At 44.5% G+C, this 22,412-nt stretch overlaps 1 protein-coding gene across 2 annotated transcripts in view; it reads left to right on the forward strand.

Moving 5' to 3' along the window:
* Positions 1-22,412, forward strand: part of thada (THADA armadillo repeat containing) — a 114,279-nt gene that overhangs the window by 34,008 nt on the left and 57,859 nt on the right. For both annotated transcript variants that reach the window (XM_045211535.1, XM_041866187.2), the window contains exons 22-28: positions 7,987-8,096; positions 10,597-10,729; positions 11,637-11,759; positions 13,003-13,125; positions 13,389-13,480; positions 17,186-17,275; positions 20,818-20,949. In XM_045211535.1, coding sequence (XP_045067470.1) covers positions 7,987-8,096; positions 10,597-10,729; positions 11,637-11,759; positions 13,003-13,125; positions 13,389-13,480; positions 17,186-17,275; positions 20,818-20,949 — 803 coding nt within the window. The remainder of the gene's footprint in view (positions 1-7,986; positions 8,097-10,596; positions 10,730-11,636; positions 11,760-13,002; positions 13,126-13,388; positions 13,481-17,185; positions 17,276-20,817; positions 20,950-22,412) is intronic.

The raw sequence follows: 22,412 nt of genomic DNA on the forward strand, positions 1-22,412 counted from the left end.
ATATGTGTTACTTCATAGTTTTGATGTCTTCACTATTATTCTACAATGTAGAAAATAGTAAAAATAAAGAAAAACCCTTGAATGAGTAGGTGTCCAAACTTTTGACTGGTACTGTATATTTTGAACAAAAATATAAACGCAACATGCAACAATTTCAAAGATTTTACTGAGTTACAGTTCATATAAGGAAATCAGTCAATTGAAATAAATCCATTACGCCCTAATCTATGAATGCGTCTTTCCACACAAAAGGGCTTTATTACAGACAGAAAAATAATAATGTAATCTAATCACCTGTTTGTCACACATAATATGCACGCAGGTCTCGCTCCTATACCCTCCTTTTTCTAGATCTCCTCCTTCTTATTATTATGATCATCATTATAATAGTAAGTAATGTTGTTATCATTAGTAGGCTTTGTATAGTAGCCTTGTATAACCGCCATCGAGCTGTAGGCCTAAGAGCGCGTCCTGTTAAGTCTTGATACCGCAACTTACTAAGGCCTATTGCAATAAATATCAATCAATCATTCATTCGTTCATTCCATCACACTTCATAGTAGAAATTCATGCTTTGAAATGCAATCAAGCATTTTAGTTTTAAAATTAAATAACAGCTTTGAATAATTAGCCAAAACAATAAATAAACTGTTTTTCACATAAAGAGAGCATCGCTTGAGGGAATAGGGAATGTTTTTCCTAAACAAATTATGGATTTTGTTAACAGAACTTTTCAGTCTGAAACAAGTAAGAAACTAAATGGCTGAAATGTTGTTGCAGCTTCAGCACGGACAGCACAATAAACACTTGCTGTGGTGCCTTTTGGCTGCCGTAGTGAGGAGAGCGAGACAACGTGCGCCAGACACACAGGCACGTGCTGTCAAGAACAGGACGACTCTTTTTGTTTTAGTCGAGGACAGCCGAGAGAGAGAGCGAGAGCGAATATTGCCAATACGTTTGAAAAAATAGATTTTTAGGACCTATCGCCTAGTTCAGTCCAGTTTTCTGTGTTTGTAGAGTGGGTCTGGTCTTGTCTGCACAGACAGAAACCCTGTCTAACCTGCCACAGAGATTGGCACGCTCAGTCAAATACTACTGTGTGTTTGTGTGTGTTTGACACAATACATCTTTCCAACACACGTGCCGTCAACCTCCCCTGGCCTACGCCAGCGCACTGTTTTGCATTCTGGTTGCCATGGCGACGTGGCAGATGTTTCCGTTCCTGGTCGGTGCCATAGCAACTCAAACATTGGTCATGGCGGCTTGCCGATGGTGTTTAATCCTTCATATTCATGGCACTGCATGGGCTTCAGATGGTAGACAGAGACAGTCAACAGAGCCAGGAGGAGCGTTTCCACCCTGGGGGGCATTCTGGGATACGTCTCCTCCATCTTGGGAGGCCCCTGTAGTCTGTAGAGATGTGTGTTCTGTGTCTGTGAGACAGGGGAGTGGAATGGGACCCTGGTGGTGATGTAACTGCTTGTCTTTGTGTGTGCTTGGTGCTGTTGTGAATCCGAGGTCCTCCATGGTTTCACAGCTGTAGTGTTTGTTTGGCCTGGCCTGGAATAGATGGACAGTTTGGTCTTCAGTGGAGACACAGCCATCAGTGTGGCCTCTATGGACTGTGACACTTCCCCTCTTTCACTCTTGCTCTCTGTCTCTCTCTTTTAGCATCTGTTATTGTGTGGCTCATGTTTCCAAAACACCATTTTTATAAGAAACAGGAACAAGGGTAAGGGGGATGGGTGGGAGTATGGATCATTGCTTTCCTGGAAGTGTTGTGGACAGAGTTGGTGGGATATTATCCACACTAAAACATTGGTGTAAAGCATTGCATATACTCCATCATGCGCATTCATTGAAATGTTTTTTTTTTTACCCAACCCAGGAATGACAAACCCAACACATTGATGCGCCATCAACCCATCTGACCCCATTGCCCCAAGCTGTGATCCTACCCAACTACACCCTATTGTTTAGCAGTGCATTACCAACGTAACCACTGCAGTACCAACCCAATGAGTGTCCCGTCAGACCTACTCATTCACAACCCTGAGTCTAGAGTGCAGCCTGAGGACAGAGCTGACCTCACTGCAGTAAAACCCTAGTGAAAGCCACTCAGGGAGGGCAGTGACCAAACCGCCGTGTGGTGCTGAGCTGGGCCCTCGCTGTGGACGAGAGGGGGGCAGCTATTTAAGGTGGAAGGCGTTTGTGTAATCGTTAAAGTTCCACTCGGGTTCCTGGTTGGTGGGGGAACTTAATTTAGATGGGTCACTTCCTGCTTGCAACGTGCCCATTTCCCAGAAAAGCTTCCTTGTTTCCCAACGTCCTAATTACACAGGGCTGTGTCAGTGACCCAAATAGCAGCTTTTCCTCCTGACGACTGGGCTGGCTGCCGGGCCTTGGGGCCTGGACTGGCGGCGGGTATAAGGAGGGAAAACTGCTGCTGGTGCACTACGGCTGCTGTTGTTGCTGATCTGAGGCCATTGACTGGAGCCCCGGGGGGATTATGCAACAGGCTAAGAAGAGAGCAGGGCAATCAACATTGACATTGGCTGTAATGACATTGGCTGTAACGGTACACGTATTCTTACTGAATCGTTCGGTACGGGGACCTCTGTTCGGTTCTCACTGTGAACCCGAATTAATACATAAACATATTTTTTAAAATAAAACCACTAGGCCAATAGGCTATGCCTACGCTGCGTTGTATGCCATTGCGTGAGTAAATCTGAGCTGAAAAAAACATTGTAGGCTATTCTGTTAAAACAACTACAGCCTATGCAAACATTGTAATCAAAATTATAATCTTAACCGGCAGATTTCAAACTATCCTTTTGTGAGGCGCATCCGGGAACTTTGTAGATGGCAAGTGGTAGGGCGAGTGGTGGGATCGATAAACCAGAATTGGAGGATCCTCCATCATCGTTTAAATCTCCAGTTTGGAAACATTTTGCCCTCAGTCGATTACAACTGCGATGGACAGAGATTGTGGATAAAAAGTTAATAGTATGTTTTCCACTGCTCAACGAGAATAGCCTATGCAGAGTGGCGTGTGTAGCTTGTTGTTGGCCAAAGTGCTACTACAGTCATAGAGCCTCCATGTGTGGCAAAGCAATTTAGAAGATTATCTAATCAATGGAAGATGGAATTAAAATTATGGAATTAAAAATTACATGAGAACTATATGCTACAGTGAACAAGAGCCAACAGGTAGACTGCTATTTAATAATCTGAATAGAGGTATTGTTATTTGTAACTGTAGGAGACGAAGAAAGCGCATGCAGACTCAATTAGCCTAGCTAGCTGGCTAGTTAACGTAGCTAGCTATTTTAGCCAACTAGCTTCTCTCGGTTTGATGCAGTCAAGACAGGTACTACATTATCATATTGGATGATAAATAACCTATCTATGACATGCTAGAAGTTAGTCTACTAGCGCAAGTCGGCTCGGATGCTGCCTCCCTCCCTTCTTCCCTCCCTACTCCGGTTTCACTCGCTCACAGTACACACACCGCAAGGCCCCTCTGCCTGCTCTCCCTCGCGCTGTATCAGCTATGGTTAATAAAATAGCTTACAAATGGACTTTTCTGCTGCTTCCCTCAATCTGATCCGACCACGTCTATATGGAACTGGTCGTCCTCGGGTCCGTTCGGAACTGGTCTCCTATATTGAAAAATGTATATGTGCATATGTTTCCGGTTCGGATAGCCCCAGGTCCATTTCGGAACGGGTCCAAATTGTCATAACAGTCCCTGTCACAACAGATAATGCCAGGAACATTATGAATGATGCCACAGAAATTGGACTTGGGCCACAAATAGTGGTTTTTAATTTGTCTTATTTTTCCAAATAAACAAAATATTTTTCCGCTGTACCGTAACCAAACCGTAACCCCAAAACCACAATATGTACCGAACCGTGGGTTTGGTGAACTGTTACACCATATACAATGTTGATCGAAGGACAACTTAAGTCAGGGTCAAGATTCAGGGACAGTGCATAACCGGGAAAGTCCATAGGGGCTGTAGTGTGAGATGGCCAACACAAAGTCACAGAGCAGAATTAATACTATTCATTCAATTAAACTAGGATGTATAATATGTGTGAAACTTAGTGTATTATATTTGAGACATGGCATTTAAAATGCATTTGAAAAAACAAGTTGGCCTGGGATGTGTCTGATTTTTATAGATGTGTGAAAAGGAGAGAGGACAAGGTCCTTATTCGGGGCAGTGCTGAAAGATGCCTGTCCAAATCTCTGACTTTAGAGGGGATAAGTCCAACCAGGTTGTGTGATGAAACTCAAGAGGGTGTGAGGAATTCTAGAAGTACCCCATTCTCATTCCCACACAGCTGTCCCTAGGCTGTTATGGTGACAATATTACAGCCACACCGGCTGTCACGAGTCATGACCACAGTCAAATTCCACGTCACCATTGAGTCATGGTAACTAGGCTTCTCCAAAACTGCGTTCTGATGCTGCTGATGGTCATTAGTAGCCTACCAAACTTGCAAACGGTCAGTCGCTAGTGGCCTGGTACTCAGCGCTCTTGTCCCTCTAATCGCTCTGACATCAATGCAATCAAAAATCAAATCAAACACTTAATGAGAGCCCTGGCATTCAGAGTCTGAGCGGAATAGGATCGCCTGTTTTGCAGCGAGAGCCAGCTCCTCATGGCTGGTTGATGCATGGATTGAAATAAGTGTTCCTAGAAGCCCAAGCCCATGTTGCGCAACATTTCTATAGGCTATGCTATGCAATTACGTAAGAAAACAGTTTTGATGGCCTCTATTAAAAAGAGGAGGATCCGATCCACTTTCTACAGGCTAGGCCTGCTATATTTATTTCTCAACTTTCGTAATATTAACCACATTGCTTCACTTTACAATCGGAGTAGCTTACCTGGCTGGCATGAAAATTAACCGTGGGAAAAGCCTTCTCCATTCGCTATTCAAGTGCATAAAGATTACATGTCTTTTTTACACCCTGCCCCTGTTCTGACAGGTGCATGATCATGGCCCATTCTAAATCAAAACTAATTTCACACATATTATTTAGTATATGTAAAGACGAGATTACATTGAGAATAGTCTGATGGGTGAGAATATTAGCACTTGTTAATGATGCCCAGCGTGTGCCTCGATCACACCTCTGCAGCGTCATTGCGTTTTGGTACACCAGAAGTACATTCATTTCCAATGGAACGCTGCGTTTGCCTCACAGCATTGCGTTGCAGAGGCAGCTGCAGTGCATTTTGTGTGGTGCATATGTTCGATTTATTGAACGTATGCATCAAATTGTATGCGTAGATGGCTTGACAGAAATGGTAGCATAAGGTGAATGCTGGACTTTTGTTGCACACACATCCAGATGATGCTGCGTGATGACGCTGTAGGTGTGTTTGTGTTTAAAGCGTAAATCCTTGTGCCCACCAGTTGGGTCAAACTGTATGCGTTCCGGCAGAAGTCCATTCATTTAATTGGGAGGCAATCCGCACTGCTGCGACTCATCTGCCTGCCTGGTTAGTTTGCGGTCGCATTAGTTAGATTTTTAAAACTTGTGCTTTGCTTTGCCGTGTGGTACCAGTAGTAAACCACCGAAAAGTTGCTAATGTGTAGCGTGATACTTTTTGTTGTGGATTGAGAAGACTACGTAAAATGTACCGTACGGCAAGAACATGTGTGCACGCTGCATAACGCCTCGATCACACCAACAACGTCATTGCGTTTTGGTACACCAGAAGTTCATTCATTTCCAATGGAACGCTGTGTTTGCCTCGTAACGTTGCATTGCAGAGGCAGTTGCAGTGCGTTCTGTGTGGTGCATACGTTGGATTTATCGAACGTATGCATCAAATTGTATGCGTAGACGGCTTGACAGAAATGGTAGCAGAAGGTGAATGTTAAACTTTTGTTGCACACATATCCAGATGCTGCGTACCATTTTGCGCAATGACGCTGGAAGTGTGATCGAGGCGTAAGGCAAGAAACAGCGCATGCATTTTTGTGTGACTTTTTCAAATCGTAGACGCACACATCATGTGGTCTAGCCCATGGGCCTATATGTTTTGATTAGGTTTGTATCAAAACTAAAGTGGCCAAATAACTCTAAGCCTATAGGCCTAGGACCCCTGGAACAGGGTTGGAGAGCCCATAGCCTACAGAGCCTAGTAAAGCATGTTTTCTATATTTATTGGTCAATTCTTAAAATTAAGCACATTAGTCCGCTTTACAACTGGTGTAGCCTACCTGGCATATGAACAACGTAACCGCGGGAAGCCCTTACTCCATTCGCTATTTGAGTGCAAGCTAAAGATGACATGTTTTTTTTGTGGGCCATTCTAAATAAAAAAATAATTCAACAGATATATTAGTAGGCTATATGTAAAGACCAGATTAAATTAAGAATATTATGATGGGTGAGAATATTATCAAGTGCTTGTCAAATTGTGAATGAGAGACTGATGAAGTGTGTGCAGCCTGCGCAAGAAACAGAGCAGAGCTCATGCCTTTCATGCAACTTTTTTCAAATCAGAATTGGATTCGCATTATGCAGCCTTAGGCTATATGTTTTGATTAATAATACATTCTAAGGTTTGTATCACAACTAAAGTTGCAAATATAACTCTAAATTAATCATATAGGAGACCTGTTTCAAATTCACTGTTAACCTCACAACACAGAATAGCTGCATGTGTGCACTCCCTCAAGTAACTTGGGAAAAATAACCTTTCTATTTTATTCAGCTATGTTCAGTTGTATTCTTACTGTAAAATAATATAAAATAATGCCACGGGAATTATAAGCTAATCTTGTCTTCTAAATGAACTAGTGTAGCCCACAGCTGTATGGCATAGCCAGATCAGGGCCTAACATAAGGATGACTCAGAATATGTTATTCTGTTCTTCTGAAATAGGCTACATTTTCTTCATATCATAATGTTTCTTTAGATCTGCCTAAAATAAATCATTGATTTATTGTGATGGTGTAGGCTATATTAAATGGATTTATTGTGATGGTGTAGGCTATATTAAATGGATTTATTGTGATGGTGTAGGCTATATTAAATGGATTTATTGTGATGGTGTAGGCTATATTAAATGGATTTATTGTGATGGTGTAGGCTATATTAAATGGATTTATTGTGATGGTGTAGGCTATATTAAATGGATTTATTGTGATGGTGTAGGCTATATTAAATGGATTTATTGTGATGGTGTAGGCTATATTAAATGTTTTTATTAGACTTCTTTTTAAATGTCGTTGTTCCAAAGGTCTGCATCAGTGGCTTGTAGGTTATGCGTGCACCCTGAAAGTGCTAAACGTGTTTATGCTAATTAACGGTAAATTACCGTGAGACTGGCCGTTATTTGCATGACAGTTACCGGCTGACAATTTCATGACCGCCACAGCCCTAGCTGCGCCCATCCCTCCCTGTGCCCTCTGTGCCACCCCAGCCTGGCACAGCGCCTGGGTCCAGCCTGTGGTAGAGATGCCACAGTGTAATGACAGGGCACGGAGGCCTCAGCCTGCTCCACCCTGCTCTACCTCACCTGGTTTACCCCCACATGTTGACTAAATACAGGAACACATGTGGGCTGTGTTGATAAACTTTGATGTTATGATGGTTTAGTTAATTACATAACCACATGTAATTTTATATTGTAACTAATTACTGACAGTTAACTGCTTTAATGATATTGAAATCTGTCAATCAAGACTAACTTCTGTATGTTTGTTTACCTAACCACTTGTAACTCATCCAGAGGAATTAACAAATGTGTTATGTTCCCATACGACATACCCCCCTCTCTTCTCATACCTCTCTTCCCCTCTACTCTCTCGCTCTCTCTCTATACCTCGCTCTCTCTCTATACCTCGCTCTCTCTCTATACCTCGCTCTCTCTCTATACCTCGCTCTCGCTCTATACCTCGCTCTCTCTCTATACCTCGCTCTCTCTCTATACCTCCCTCCTATCTCAGGTGGAGGGGGTGGGCCTGTACTTCCGTCAGCAACTCCTCCAGTCTCGTCACCGAGGGGCCTTTGAGCTGGCCTATGTGGGCTTTGTACGCCTCACCGACATGCTGTGCAGGTGAGTGAGAGAGACAGATTGTGCAGGTGGCAGCTGGGGAGGAATGTGCCCTCCTGTTCTGAAAAGGGCTGCTGTCTTACGAGGGGCAGTGGACCAAGCTGGCCAGATCAAACAATCCACTGTGGAGGATGGGCGGAGGACAAAGCACACACACCACACACAGACTGATACACACACACACCCTGCCATCTCCCAGAGCCCAGTAGAACATACCACCCCAGAAACAAAACCCAACTTCAAAAGGCGGGTAGTTAGGCACCCCATAATCAACACCCCCATAACCCAGCTCTGTGTATACTATCCAGACTGTTTCCACCCCAGCGCTCTGGCTCACAACACACACACACACACACACACATACACACACACACTAGTTCCGACACCAACCCTACAAGAACATTCCCCTCATCAAATCACTCAGGCATTTAGATTACTTATTTATTCAGCATATATGCTTCGCTATTGAAAGGGCAAGATGTTCTCCAAAGCTTTTCAGTTTCAGTGCCTCGCTCTATGGCACAAAATCAGTTTCCCTAACAGATAGGAGATCTGGTCTGGGGTCCGTTTTTAAAGGATGATTTAGCTACACAACGTTCCTGTAGATTGTTCTAAAACCATAATTTGGTCAACAGTAATAGACTATGCATTATGTTGATTCCTGCTATGAAAGTATCTGCCTGTCCCTGTTTCGCTGTCGGCTGCTGATTCATTCCCTCTCCCCACTGTGCGCATGGAGGAGGGAGATATGCATTCTGAGAAGCACAAGCATATGACCGTTGCTTAAAATGCTAAAAAGACTGTTTTTAAAGCAACTACTGTTCTAGTTATAGAAAAGAGTCACAGCTTTCTGTGAGTATATAATGTATACCTCTTAATATTGAGTTCCTGGCACCACTTTACAACCGGAGTAGGCTGTAGAAAGTATGGTTTTGATGCGTCCGCGGATCCGAGTGGAGTGCGCCATTTGCAGTGAATAGGCCTACATCAAGTAGCATAGGCCAAGCGCTGGAAAGTTTTTGTAGGACATTAGCCTACATTTTACTGATCGATTAATCAATTAGCATACATGGCTAGCAACAAGAAATTTAGAGTTGGCAATCTAGCTAAGTGTTTCGAGTTCCCACTTCCTCAGGTGGGGAATAATATAGGCTATAGGCCAGGGGTCTTCAACAGACCGATCACTAGCTACCAGTAGCCCACCTAAGAGTAGCTCGCAAAACAATTCTGAAAGTGCATGTGTTTTTCACGTGTTCCACCGCAAACTGTCATAAACAAATCTCACAAGTATCAGAAACCTCAAGCTGCCGCCTACTATCCGATCAAATTCACATTGACATTATCGCACCCCTAGTTAAGCACAATTGGCTTAAAAAGTCAAACGCAACACAATATCTGGCAATTAATTTCTAGCAATATTTCCCTTGTATGTCTGTGTGGTGCACGAGTTTGTCTATCATTCACTTTGTGTAGCCTGTTAGCGATAATGATAAATGTGTTCAGGGTAGACAGACTTTCCCCAAAACCTTCTCAATTAAATGTTAACTGCAAAGTACCTGGCAGAATTATATCATGCTTATTTGTATCAGTTGGGTGGGCTTTTGTTTGCAAACTCTGTTGTGACATATGCAGCAGAAAAAACATCGCTAGACCAGCACATCGTTCTCTTGCAAAATTAAAGGGGTATTACACCAAAAACCTAAATGTGTTTGTCTTCTTTGCCCTCAAATTTAAGCATTGACATGGGCTCAGAAATTTGAATTGAATTGTTTCTCTGTTAATCATTGTAATTTTTTGAGTGAAAAACAAAAACCAGGATAAATACAACCGAGGAAACTGTATTTTGGAAAATACAAAGAGTGCCTATTTGAAAGCTAGGAAAAAATTAATGAGTAGCTCGCGGCATGTTTCATAATTTAAAAGTAGCTCTTATGCTAGAAAAGGTTGGAGACCCCTGCTATAGGCCAATATGCACAAAGATGTCGGCAAATTCTCTGACAGGTTGAGCATCAAAATATCAGTCATGCATTTCCTGGATATGTTGGCTGAAATAGCTTACTTTTGGAATCATAGGCTACCATCTCAGTTGTCTAACTTGGCACTGGAAAAAAATTGTCTAGAGCCCTGCCTCTAATGTAAAGTAACTGTCCATGAAATGTTTTTTTATTGTTGTATTTGTTGTTATCAAACAAAATAGTGACATTTATCACCATATGACTTAATGTTAGGTAGGCTAAACTTACCTGGAACACTAATACGCTTTGTTGTGTCTGAGAGAGGAGTTACATGACTAATGTTGCGTAAACAACAGCAACAACAACGTCGACAGTGTTAGGATTTTAATGAAACAATGTTTCTTTGTGTGTATTATACAGCTTAATGCCATACACAGGATATTTTCCAAATATTATTTGTGTGAGTGCGTGTGTTTGTAAATGTTTTTGACATCACTGCTCACCGTTCAGCCATGGCTAATTAAGAGCCTCTTATGAGTGTGTTTTAGGAGCGGAAGCCGGACCCTGCAGCAGCTGCCTGCTCGCTGGCTCACGGAGGTCTTACAGGAGGTCAAGTCCAGCGACCCTTCCTCCAAACTGTGTGCCACGCGCCGCAGCGCAGGCATCCCATTCTACATCCAGGTGTGTGTTTATGTTGGGAAAGGACATTCTTGGCATGCCTCTAAAGCAGTCATCCTTCTCTTTCTCTCTGTCTATTAAATAGTATCACAAATTAGAGAGAGGGGAGGGAAACTTTAGGGAGAGAGCGGTGGTTGAGAGGGAGGAGGGAGAGAATGAGGTAGAGCGTGAGGAGGGAGGATGTGGACTGCGAGAGAGAATGAAGATGAGTAGGTACTGTGAGGTAGCAAGAGAAGAGGGCGATATTAGGAGAGGGAAAATAGAGGAGGCTGAGCTGTACACCTTGGCAGGCTTGTGCATTCCGTTCCTGCGGTGAAATCCGGAAAAGGCTGGCCGGTTGCTGCTGGTCATGCTGGCCTCGGTCTGAACTGGGACAGACGTCACAGAAACCATCCCAGACCCCCCAGCCCCCAGGCCAAACACACAGCTGTCTCTCATCAGCACCCACAGCCAGCCAGCCCTGCACACCGGCCGGCCGGCGCACGCTGAAGACGTCACCACGCCGGAGGTGTTTTGTACAAAGGCTTGTGTTACTTAATGACAGTGTAGTGGCAGTGGTCCAATCTCTCCATCTCCCTCTGTGTCTGTCCTTACAATTTTTCTGTATTCTATAAGGCTGTGTTTTATACAGGCAGCCCAATTCTGATCTTTTGCCCATTTTAAAAGAGCTGATCTATTGGTCAATACCAATTAGTGGTACAAAAGATCAGAATTGGGCTGCCTGTGTAAACGCAGCCCAAGTGACTTATTTTCCTTGTCTCTTTTCCCGCTATTCAATTATCCCGTTCTTTCAGATTAGTGCTGCAGATAAAGTAAAGGACGCTTTTAAAGTCTAGACTATTGGCATGCAGGCTGATGCAGCATCTGTGTCCTGTCTGATCTCATTGTATCGGTCATGTCTCCTGTCCAGGCCCTGTTGTCATCCGAGCCCAAGTCGTCCAGCTGCAGCCTGCTGAAGATGACCATGAGAGAGCTGACCGCCCTGACCATGCCCTCTCCTGACAGAGGCACTGACCAGACCACTGTCCCTCAGGTACTGAACTCTACTACTGAACACAGTTTGTCACCTGAGGCAACAGTTACTGGAGGGATCACACGTTACAATAGGGGGGAAGTGGTTGGAAATGAATTTGGCTCTACCTGAGCTTGTCGAATTTGGAATCCTCCCTGGGTGACATTTTAACCCCTTTGAGCTTCTGAGCCTAGCACTGACTCCTTACAGTAACTATAGGCTAAGTGCCTGTACTGTAACCCAAGGGTTGTGGGTTCGATTCCCCCTGGGGCCACCCACGCAAGATATGTATGCACGAATGTCTAAGTCGCTTTGGATAAAAGCGTCTGCTAAATGTCATATTGCATTATTTATATTTATATTTATATATATATTAGGGCTGTCAAAAATAGCGCGTTAACGACGTTAATTAGTTGTTTGCTGTTAATTACGTCAATTTTTTTAACGCATTTCACGCATGCGCAGTGTGACAAATTATTCAGGTCAGGAAAGTGGTTGGGAGCTAGAGGCGAGATGGAGCAAGGTGAGCAAAGTGGGCCTATTGACGGATTCAAATATAAAAAGAATGATGATGGTACAGTTAACAAGTACAAGGTTATTTGCAAGATTTGTAAGAAGGAGTTTCAATTTCACCGGAGCTGTTCAAGCTTGAAGTACCATGTCAACGCCAAACATGCGTTTGCTGGGCCGTCAGATTCAGCAAGTGGTTTGCGCCAGACCACGCTGAATGTTTGCAGGCAATTAACAAAATCAACCTCAGATAATTTGACCAACACAATAGCAAAATGGATTGCAAAGGATTGTAGACCCATTAGCATTGTAGAAGACTCAGGTTTCCTTGATGTTTTGCAAGTGGCGTCTCAAGACTCATTCTATAAGCCACCGTCAAGAGCCACAGCCAAAGACAAATATTATGGTGTGTAGTATGTTTCAGCTTGATTTAAAACACCATTATTTGGCTGTGTTAATAAACAGACATAATATGAAAATTATGTATCTGTGTCCTGTTATTTATCTTTTGGTATGCATTTCAGAAAAAAAATTGTTAGGATTCAGGTGTAATTGCAAATAGTGATTAATCATGATTAATCCACTGAAAAACAGCCCTAATATATATATATATATATATATATATATATATATAGTAGCAGTTACATGTTGCACAAAGCCCTGTATTCTTTCACTTAGGTTTAGCGTAGTCTTCCAGCCAGGCCTTTGGATGATTGCGCGTGCAGTATAGTGATGTCCCTGTTTTTGTCTCTAGGTTCATGCTCTCAACATCCTGAGGGCTCTGTACAGAGACACTCGTCTGGGGGAGAACATCGTTCCCTTTGTCTCTGAGGGAATGCAGGCTGCTGTCCTCGGCTTCACCTCCCCCGTCTGGGCTGTGAGTCCCCATCCCTCCCTCCCTCCCTCCCTCCCTCCCTCCCTCTTTCACACACTCCTTCTCTTCATCGTCCCTCCATCTTTCTCTCCACTCATCTGAATCTGTCCTGCAAGACGATAGACCTATGATAGTTATGCAGTCTCTCTCTTCCTCCCTCCATCACACACTCCTCTTCGTCATCCCTCTCTCTCTTTATTCATCTGACTGTCCTGCAAGATGATAGTCTTCTGCATGTAATCTATCCTCCTCTCTCTCTACCTCAGGTGAGGAACTCCTCCACCCTACTCTTCAGCACTCTCATCACGAGGATCTTTGGAGTAAAGAAAGGGAAGGACGAGCACTCCAAAGAGAACAGGTCTGGATCCCTCCCGAGTCTCAATATTTGTCTCTGATTCCCATAGTAAAGCAGCAGGATCCCACACCTGCTTGCTCACCCTCAGTCCTTCTCTATAGGGCCTTCGCTAACATATGTTAGTGCAAATCTCCCATTGGCATTTATGCACTGTTTATACACAAAATCCAAAGGGGGAGTGCGCAGAATGTGAGTTATGATTTGACCTTTTGATCTCTACCAGTATGATGTGCTCTGCCCTGTTGGTTCTCTTGTGTACCAGCAGGGGGCAGTGTGTCCACACCAGCCAAGCCTCCCCTTGGCTCCAGCCAAAAGTAATCAGTCCTACTCTACTCTCTCGTTCTCTCTCTGCTTGAAGAGTGTGGCAGAAACATAGTCTAATGCTGCAATTCCCTGCAAGACTCTCACACTGTCTTTAGAAAGGATAGATGCACTCAAACTCCCCATCTGCTTTCCTTCTTTTCTACCCATCCATACCCCCCCCCATTCTGCACTTTCACTCTCATACTTTTTCTCACTGTGATATCCAGGAATCTTGACTCTAGAATGATTTTTGACATTTTGTTTCAATCAAGTCTAGTGCATGTAGGCTGCATTGTACACCATCTACAAATACGAGTACATGCACGAACCGTGGCACACACTCACACAAACAGACATGTTCTTTCACTCACTCACTCACTCCCCCCAACCACACACATACCTCCACCAGTTGACAGCAATGCTCTTGTTGTCTAGCTCCCCCCTCCTGCAACCCTGCCCTCTCTCCAATCATTGCGCCACTGGCCTTCACCTCTGACCTGTGTGTGTTACTGTGAGGGGGGTAGTCTTTGACAGGACCCCCTGCAGCACTGTCTCCGTTCACCTTATACCCTTCTCCCATCAATCCACACTCACGCCAGATGTGACCTCTCTGTCCATACCCACAATGCAGTGCTTTGGCGGGGCGCTCGCTCGACTCTGTCCTGTGAAGGGTGAGATTAGCCACCAAGGACAGCGCTGGGGCGAGTGCCCGTCAAAGCATTGCATTGTGGATATGGACAGAGGTCACATCTTGAGTGAGTGGGGATTGATGGGAGAGATAACAGTAGGAGAGGGAGAGAGGGGGAGAGACTTGCTGAGGTTAAGAGGAAAGGATTTCATTGCTTGTTTACAGTGATAGTCTTACGATGACGGGTTAAAAGTGAATCCCATCTATGTAGATACTGTGTGCGATAGTGTTATTTTTAGGTCTTAGCTGAACTCATAATTTTATCCAGAGTGACTGGTAACCATGGGGGCAGAGGAGTTGATCTGAAGAGATTTTTCCTTCTCATGATGAAGTCCAATCAAGGTCCTTTTGGCCCGTCCAACCGCACAGTATGTTTTCCTTTAGTTTAATTTGCTTGTGTGGCAAGAAGCCTTCTGATCCCTCCGAGCCAGGCCAACTCAATTGTTTTGGGGATTTTTTTCCTTTCTTTTTCTTTGTGTGTTATTCTGTCTCATATTATTGCTGTGTGGACGGCGTGTGTGTGGGAGCGAGAAAGACGTGTGTGTAGGAGAGCGAGAGAAAGGCTGGTGTGTGTGTGTCTCTGTGCGTGTTTCCCCTGGTCTGTACTGCTCGTGTGTTCTACGTCTGGTACGTGTTATTACTGTGATTATTTGGCTGTGTGTTCTGGCTACAGTAAATGCGTTGTGACAGGCTGTCCACTCCAATGTCTGGCTGGGTGCTGGTCTGTTTGGTCAGACTTCTGTGCGCGTTTGTGCCTGTGATGTGTGTGTGTGTGTTGGTTCGGCTCCCATGGCTCCAGTGGAGGTGAAGTGTATCGGACCTGTCGGGCCAGCTGACCACTGGTGTGTTGTGTGTGATAGCTGTGTCTGCGTGTTTGTGTGTGTGTTAGTTTTATTTGTACAGGGTTTGAATCTGAAAGTGATTGTTGTGTTTATAATATGGTTATTTCTTCGTTTTTTTGTTATCTGTTCTGCGTCTAGATTTTATTTGGATAACACTTTTGCTCTATAAACCCAAGCCAACAACAGCTACAGTATATGTATTCTCAGTCCTCACCCTCTGTCTCTCCCTCTTCTGTTATGTCATCATCATTGTTATTATGTGAGGCCTGCTGGCCCAGGCAGACGAGACGGGGCTTGTCCTCAGACACTTTCACCCCCCCCAACTGACCCTGACCTGGCTAATCTGCCCAGACATGACCTCTGACCTCTGACCCCATGAAAGGGTCGACTGGAGGAGTGAGACGTCCCACTGAGAGGGCCTCATAAGGGGGAGAGGGAGGCGAGGCCCGCCTGTCTACTTTTACAGTCCTCTGCCATCGCTAAGGCCCTCTTCTTCAAATACTTAGACAGAATGCAAGGCAATCTTCTAGGTAGTCGGTGTTATCTACCTACGAGATAGCTGACTTCTTAGAAAAGCCTTAAGGGCTTACAGAAGGAAGGAGGGTCGTACCGTGGCAAGGGGTTAGTGTGCGTGTTCGTGCATTCACGCAGCTGTGTGTGCTTGTGTATGTGTCTAGAGGTCAAAGGTGATTTACGTGGCATAGGTCAGAGGCCTGTAATGGACAGGTTTGTAGGCATGCCCTCCGTGGCTGGGCCGTTTTATCTGTGTTCAAGACGTTTGGCCTGGCTGGAAGACTACGCTAACCCTAAGTGAAAGAATACAGGGTTTTGTGCGACACGTAACTGCTACCACATTGGCCCATGTCAGTCATAATCGGGGGACTGTTTTCCGTGTCGCGCTGTGACGCTGCACGCCGCCGCCACATGCGGCCCCACCGACACACCAGACACAACAGACGCACCTCGTTACCATGACGGCGCCCCGGCTCTAACTCGGACCAGGCCTGGGACGGGATGGTTAGTGGTAGGGGAAAGGAAGTGGGGAGGGAGGGAGGGGTGGATGGATGTGTCCCTTTCGTGGGGGGGAAAAAGTATTTGTCGCAGTCTTGGCTAAAGCATATGTGCGCTCCGCTCTTTACGTTGGTGGTTTATGCTGTTTGGCTTTGCAAGCTAACCTAGCCATTCCGTCCCCTTACGTTTCAGGGCACTTGATTTAGATGTTAGGAGTTTAAAAAAAGGTATTTATTGGCTTGGCGTGAATGGTGGCATTTAGTGTTTGGAGATTGTGCTGCCAAAGTTAAATGTTGTCAGTTTATGCATGGTATGCCGTTCGCACGCAAACACACGCACACACACACACACACACTACCCCCCTCCAAACACGCACATAAAGTGACCAAGTCAGACTACTGTCCAGAGTACAGCATTTATTTCCAGAAACACTGCTTGCCTTGGGGATAAACAAACGATACAGGCTGAAGTGAAGTGTGTTTCCCTCTGGGTTGGTTGGTTGGTAGTTGGCATGAGCCTCCTGAGATGCCAACCCTGCTGGCCAGCTCCTAATGAGCTCCTAATGAGCTTTTTATGGGCCTGTAATGCTTTGATATGCAAGGAAGTGGTTTAGAAGCCAGACAGCACTGGAGAGGTTGTTTTCTTCCTCTACCCCCTCTCTCTGCACAGGGAACTTGTGTAATTATCAAATGGTTTGCAGAGCTGGTAGGGTGTATCCACTGCTGATGTTACACTACTGTTCAAATAAGAGAGTCGATTTATCTGCTACGTGGCTGAAGATGTTTTACTGTACACAGATACATAAATTGAAATAATCCTGTCCAACTTCTCACCTCATCCCTCTCCCTCTTTCCTTCTCCATAGGATGACGGGCCGGGAGTTCTTCACTCGTTTCCCGGCTCTGTATCCCTTCCTCCTGAGTCAGCTGGAGGCGGCTGCAGCGTCAGTGGACAGGTGAGAGTTAGGGTTCAAGCTACACAGAGAGGGACATTCATGTCTGATTCACACTATAGGGCCATGCCGAGACGACAGGCTGAGCTGTACTGGGCTGGCCTGGTTCCGCATCCACCACACAGTTACTCGAACCTGCTGGAAATAAAATAAAATATTCAAGCCAGCACAGTATACAGTGAACTCCAAAAGTATTGGGACAAATCATTTTGTTGTTGTTTTGTTCTGTACTCCAGCACTTTTTAAATGATACAATGACTATGAGGTTAAAGTGCAGACGGACAGCTTTCATTTGAGGGTATTGTCATCCATATCTGGTGAACTGTTTAGAAATTACAACACTTTATGTACACCCATTTTAGGGGACCAAAAGTTAATTTATGTGTATTAAAGTAGTAAAAAGTTAAGTATTTGGTCCCATATTCATAGCATGCAATGATTACACCAAGCTTGTGACTCTGCACGTGTTGGCTGCATTTGCTGTTTGTTTTGGTTGTGTTTCAGATTATTTTGTGCCTGATAGAAATGAATGGTAAATTATGTATTGTCTCATTTTGGCGTCACTTTTATTCTAAATAAGAATAAAATATGTTTCTAAACACTTCTATATTAATGTGGATGCTAACATGATTACGTATAATCCTGAATGAATCGTGAATAATGATGAGTGAGAAAGTTAGATGCACAAATATCATACCCCTAAGACATGCTAAACTCTCACCATTACAATAACAGGGGAGGTTAGCATTTTGGGGGGGTATACAGTGCATTCGGAAAGTATTCAGACCTCTTGACTTTTTCCACATTTTGTTACGTTACAGCCTTATTCTAAAATAGATTACATTGTATTTTCTTCTCATCAACCTACACACAATACCCCATAATGACAAAGCAAAAACTGGTTTTTAGAAATGTTTGCACATTTATAAAAAATAAATAACTGATATGACATTTACATATTCAGACCCTTTACTCAGTACTTTGTTGAAGCACCTTTGGCAGCGATTACAGCCTCGAGTCTTCTTGGGTATGATGCTACAAGCTTGGCACACCTGTATTTGGGGAGTTTCTCCCATTCTCCTTTGCATATCTTCTTAAGGTCTGTCAGGTTGGATGGGGAGCGTCGCTACACAGCTATTTTCAGGTCTCTCCAGAGATGTGCAATCGGGTTCAAGTCCGGACCCTGGCTGGGCCACTCAAGGACATTCAGAGACTTCTCCCAAAGCCACTCCTGTGTTGTCTTGGATGTGTGCTTAGGTTCGTTGTCCTGTTGGAAGTTGAACCTTCGCCCCAGTCTGAGGCCCTGAGCGCTCTGGAGTAGGTTTTCATCAAGGATCTCTCTGTACTTTGCTCCGTTCATCTTTCCCTCAATCCTGACTAGTCTCCCAGTCCCTGCCGCTGAAAAACATCCCCACAGCATGATGCTGCCACCACCATGGTTCTCCGTAGGGATGGTGCCAGGTTTCCACCAGACGTGATGCTTGACATTCATAGTTCAATCTTAGTTTCATCAGACCAGAGAATCTTGTTTCTCATGGTCTGAGAGTCCTTTAGGTGCCTTTTGGCAAACTCTAAGCGGGCTGTCATGTGCCTTTTACTGAGGAGTGGCTTCCGTCTTGCCACTCTACCATAAAGGCCTGATTGGTGGAGTGCTGCAGAGATGGTTGTCCTTCTGGAAGGTTCTCCCATCTCCACAGAGGAACTGGAGCGCTTTCAGAGTGACCATCGGCTTCTTGGTCACCTCCCTGACCAAGGCCCTTCTCCCCCGAATTTACCACAGGTGGACTCCAATCAAGTTGTAGAAACATCTCAAGCATGATCAATGGAAACCGGATGCAGCTGAGTTTAATTTCGAGTCTCATAGCAAAGGGTCTGAATACTTATGTAAATAAGGTATTTCTGTTCTTTATTTTTAATAAATTTGCAAAAATGTCTAAAAACCTGTTTTCACCTTGTCATTATGGGGTATTGTGTGTAGATTGATAAGGGGGGAAAAATAATTTAACCAATTTTAGAATAAGGCTGTAACGTAACAAAAGGGAACAAGTCAAGGGGTCTGAATACTTTCCGACTGCACTGTACCTTGTTGTAACGATGTGCAAATAGTACAAAAGGGAAAATAAATCGACATAAATATGGGTTGTATTTACAGTGGTGTTTGTTCTTCACTGGTTGCCCTTTTCTTGTGGCAACAGGTCTTTCTCTTTCTCTCTCAGCCTCCAGCAGAGCGTCATATGTTAACAATTCCTCGGCTCTCACGTGCTACATGACATCACTTATGGCTGTGCCTGACTGAAATCGGATGCTAAACACATTACGCGGGGCCATAATTAGCGGCCTATAACATTTCCCAATGCATGGCCATCCCAGAGGAGCCAGGGGTGGGTGGGTGGGGGTGGTGGTTGAATGGAATAATGAAAAGCACAAGGCCCAGCTGGCAGAGGGGGGTGGAAAGGGGTCTGGTTTGGGGCCTTCTATGGCCTCTCTCTCTTTCATCTACTTTCTCTCTCTCTCTCACTCTCACACTCACTCACTCAGATTGACACTGCCAACCATGAAACAGTTACCACTGGCTCACAGGGACTGTTTTTATTCTGAGTCAGGGAGAGAGTGGGGGGTGTAGAGTTAGAATGAGAGAGAGTTGTAGGATTACAATGGAAGAGATGGATGTAGGGGCTAGTGAGAGAAATGGATTGATAAAGGGTTTGAGTGAAAAATAGGTCTGAAAAGATTGAGTGAAGCAGATCCAGTATGATGGACTAGACTGATGGGATGGGAGGGGGGTATAGTTATATTCAATAACTATTACTTTACTGTGTGCTGTACAGTATCTCCCCTGTATGTATCCATCTTCTCTGTATGCTCTCCATATGCCTAAATCCAGAGAGCATCTGGCCTGTAATATTTCCCGGGCAGGTCTGCTCTGTCTCTGTTCCAGTATGGGGAATAAACTACAATAGATGTGTATAAAGGTTGTCTAAACACAATAGCATGCCTGAATAATGAGCCAGTCACTCCAGATGGGTCAATGATAAGTAAATCATTACAATGCTGCTCACTGACTCCTACTTTCTGCCCCCTTTTTTCTAGGGGATCCTTTCCTAGGTCTTTTAATCTACTCTTGCTCTCTTTTTTAATGAACCCCCCCCTGTCCATTTTCTTGTTTGTCTGCACCAAACTTGTCTTTCTTGTCAATGATTTGCATGAAGGTGAAATCAAATGTTGTCTAATCTCGGCAAGCTAAAACCAAATCTCGCATCTGGATACTGGATTTGGTTCTGGGACAGGAAGGCGTTACTTTGGGACTAATGCGAGTCGCGAGAAAAAAACGACAACAAAAATTCTAAAGTTACCAGCTGTGGGGGCACCTCCGTGAAATCTTGATTCGTCAAAACCAGCGCACCGGAATGAACTTTGTGATGATCACAGCCCGATAGACTTTTTTGTTTTCGTCTGTCACAGAAGACTAAATGTTGTTAAATCAGTGTACCACAAGTATTACAGATGATAGATAATAACTGAAACTCTCTGTGTGTCTGTTCCAGTGACAGTGGTCAGGTGATTCTGCACCCCAGCCTGTTCCTGTTGCTGCTGGTGTTGGGGCGTCTCTTCCCCTCCCCCATGGATGGGTCTTCTTCCCCCCTGGGCCTTGCCCCCTTCATGCCTTTCATCATCAGGTGAGGGGACACACACACACACACACACACACACACACACACACACACACACACACACACACACACACACACACACACACACAACTGATGCTCTAACTTCCAGGCTCTCTACGATTACACTTTATAACTCACATGAGGCACTGTAATTCACTGTCGTCATACCGTTGTGATTAGCTACAATCGTACTCTTTGGAACACATATGGGCCACTGTGTTCCATTGATACTGTACACAGTAAGGTAGGTCACCCAGTGTGTTTTGGCCTATGTGAGTAGTTAGATAGTACCACACCTGCTCAATGTCTTATCTACATCTAACCAAACATAGCTGTACACCAAGCTTAACAGTGCCAAGAGTATACCTAATTTCTTGTCAATAAAGGACCGTATTTAGCTGGGTGTGGAGGCTGCATGCGTGCGAGTGTGTGTGCGTGCGTGCGTGCCAAGGGATGCATGTGTGTGGGTACTCGCGCTCTCTCCACGTCTCACGGCGTTCCCAGATTCCCACTCCCTTATCGCTGCTCCTCTGGCTGCGTCGGGAGGGTCCGGGCAGACTCATGGGAAACTGCGGATAGGCTCGCACATTCTTCTCATTTCTTGGAGCTGGAAGAAAAGACTGAAAAATATTATTGGAACATGTTCCCCCGCACCACCTGCAAACCTCCCAGGAGCCGAAGGCCACGCCCATTCTCTCTCTCCACCCCCCTGGCTCGTACCATCAGCCACTGAGAATGGGTGAGGGGTCTCTCTATCAACGTTGGTTCTACCACTATAGGGAAAATAGACATTGTGAGCAGTTGAGAGACCGAGAGATATCAGCTAACCAGAGAGGTGGAGGGAGTAGAAGTACAGAATTTACTTTCTCTTTATGATGAACAGTTGGATTGATTTTTCACACAAACAACACAAAAAACGGCAGCAAACAGAACAGACATAAACACAGTCAACACCACGTAACGTCACATAAACAGCTCCGTGACAAATTACAGTGAGGGGTGGTTAGAGAGGTCTAGGTTCACCCTAACATTAACATTTTACATTTGAGTCATTTAGCAGACACTCTTATACAGAGGGACTTAGGTAGTGCATTCATCTTAAGGTAGCTAGGTGAAACAACCACATATCACAGTCGTAGTAAGTATACTTTTCCGCCAATAAAGAAGTTATCAGCAAAGTCTGCTAGTAGGAAAAGATAAGCGCAAGTAAAAAATTTTATGGGGAGGAATAAGACAGATGTCTTATTTAAGATACTCTTTGAAGAGGTACTCCCTTAGACCAGTGTACCCCCAACAGTACTCATTCTTATTCAACGGATCAACTAATCCTTAAGCCCTAAATTAATTGAATGAGGTATGTTTGTCCCAGGCTACAACAAAAATGTGTGCTGTTGGGGGTACTGGAGGACTGGAGCTGGGAAACACTGCCTTAGACCATAAGTAGGCAGGGAGGAGTAGAGGAAGGCTGT

This window comes from Coregonus clupeaformis, chromosome 37, assembly GCF_020615455.1.
Source record: "Coregonus clupeaformis isolate EN_2021a chromosome 37, ASM2061545v1, whole genome shotgun sequence".
Classification (NCBI taxonomy): Eukaryota; Metazoa; Chordata; class Actinopteri; order Salmoniformes; family Salmonidae; genus Coregonus; species Coregonus clupeaformis.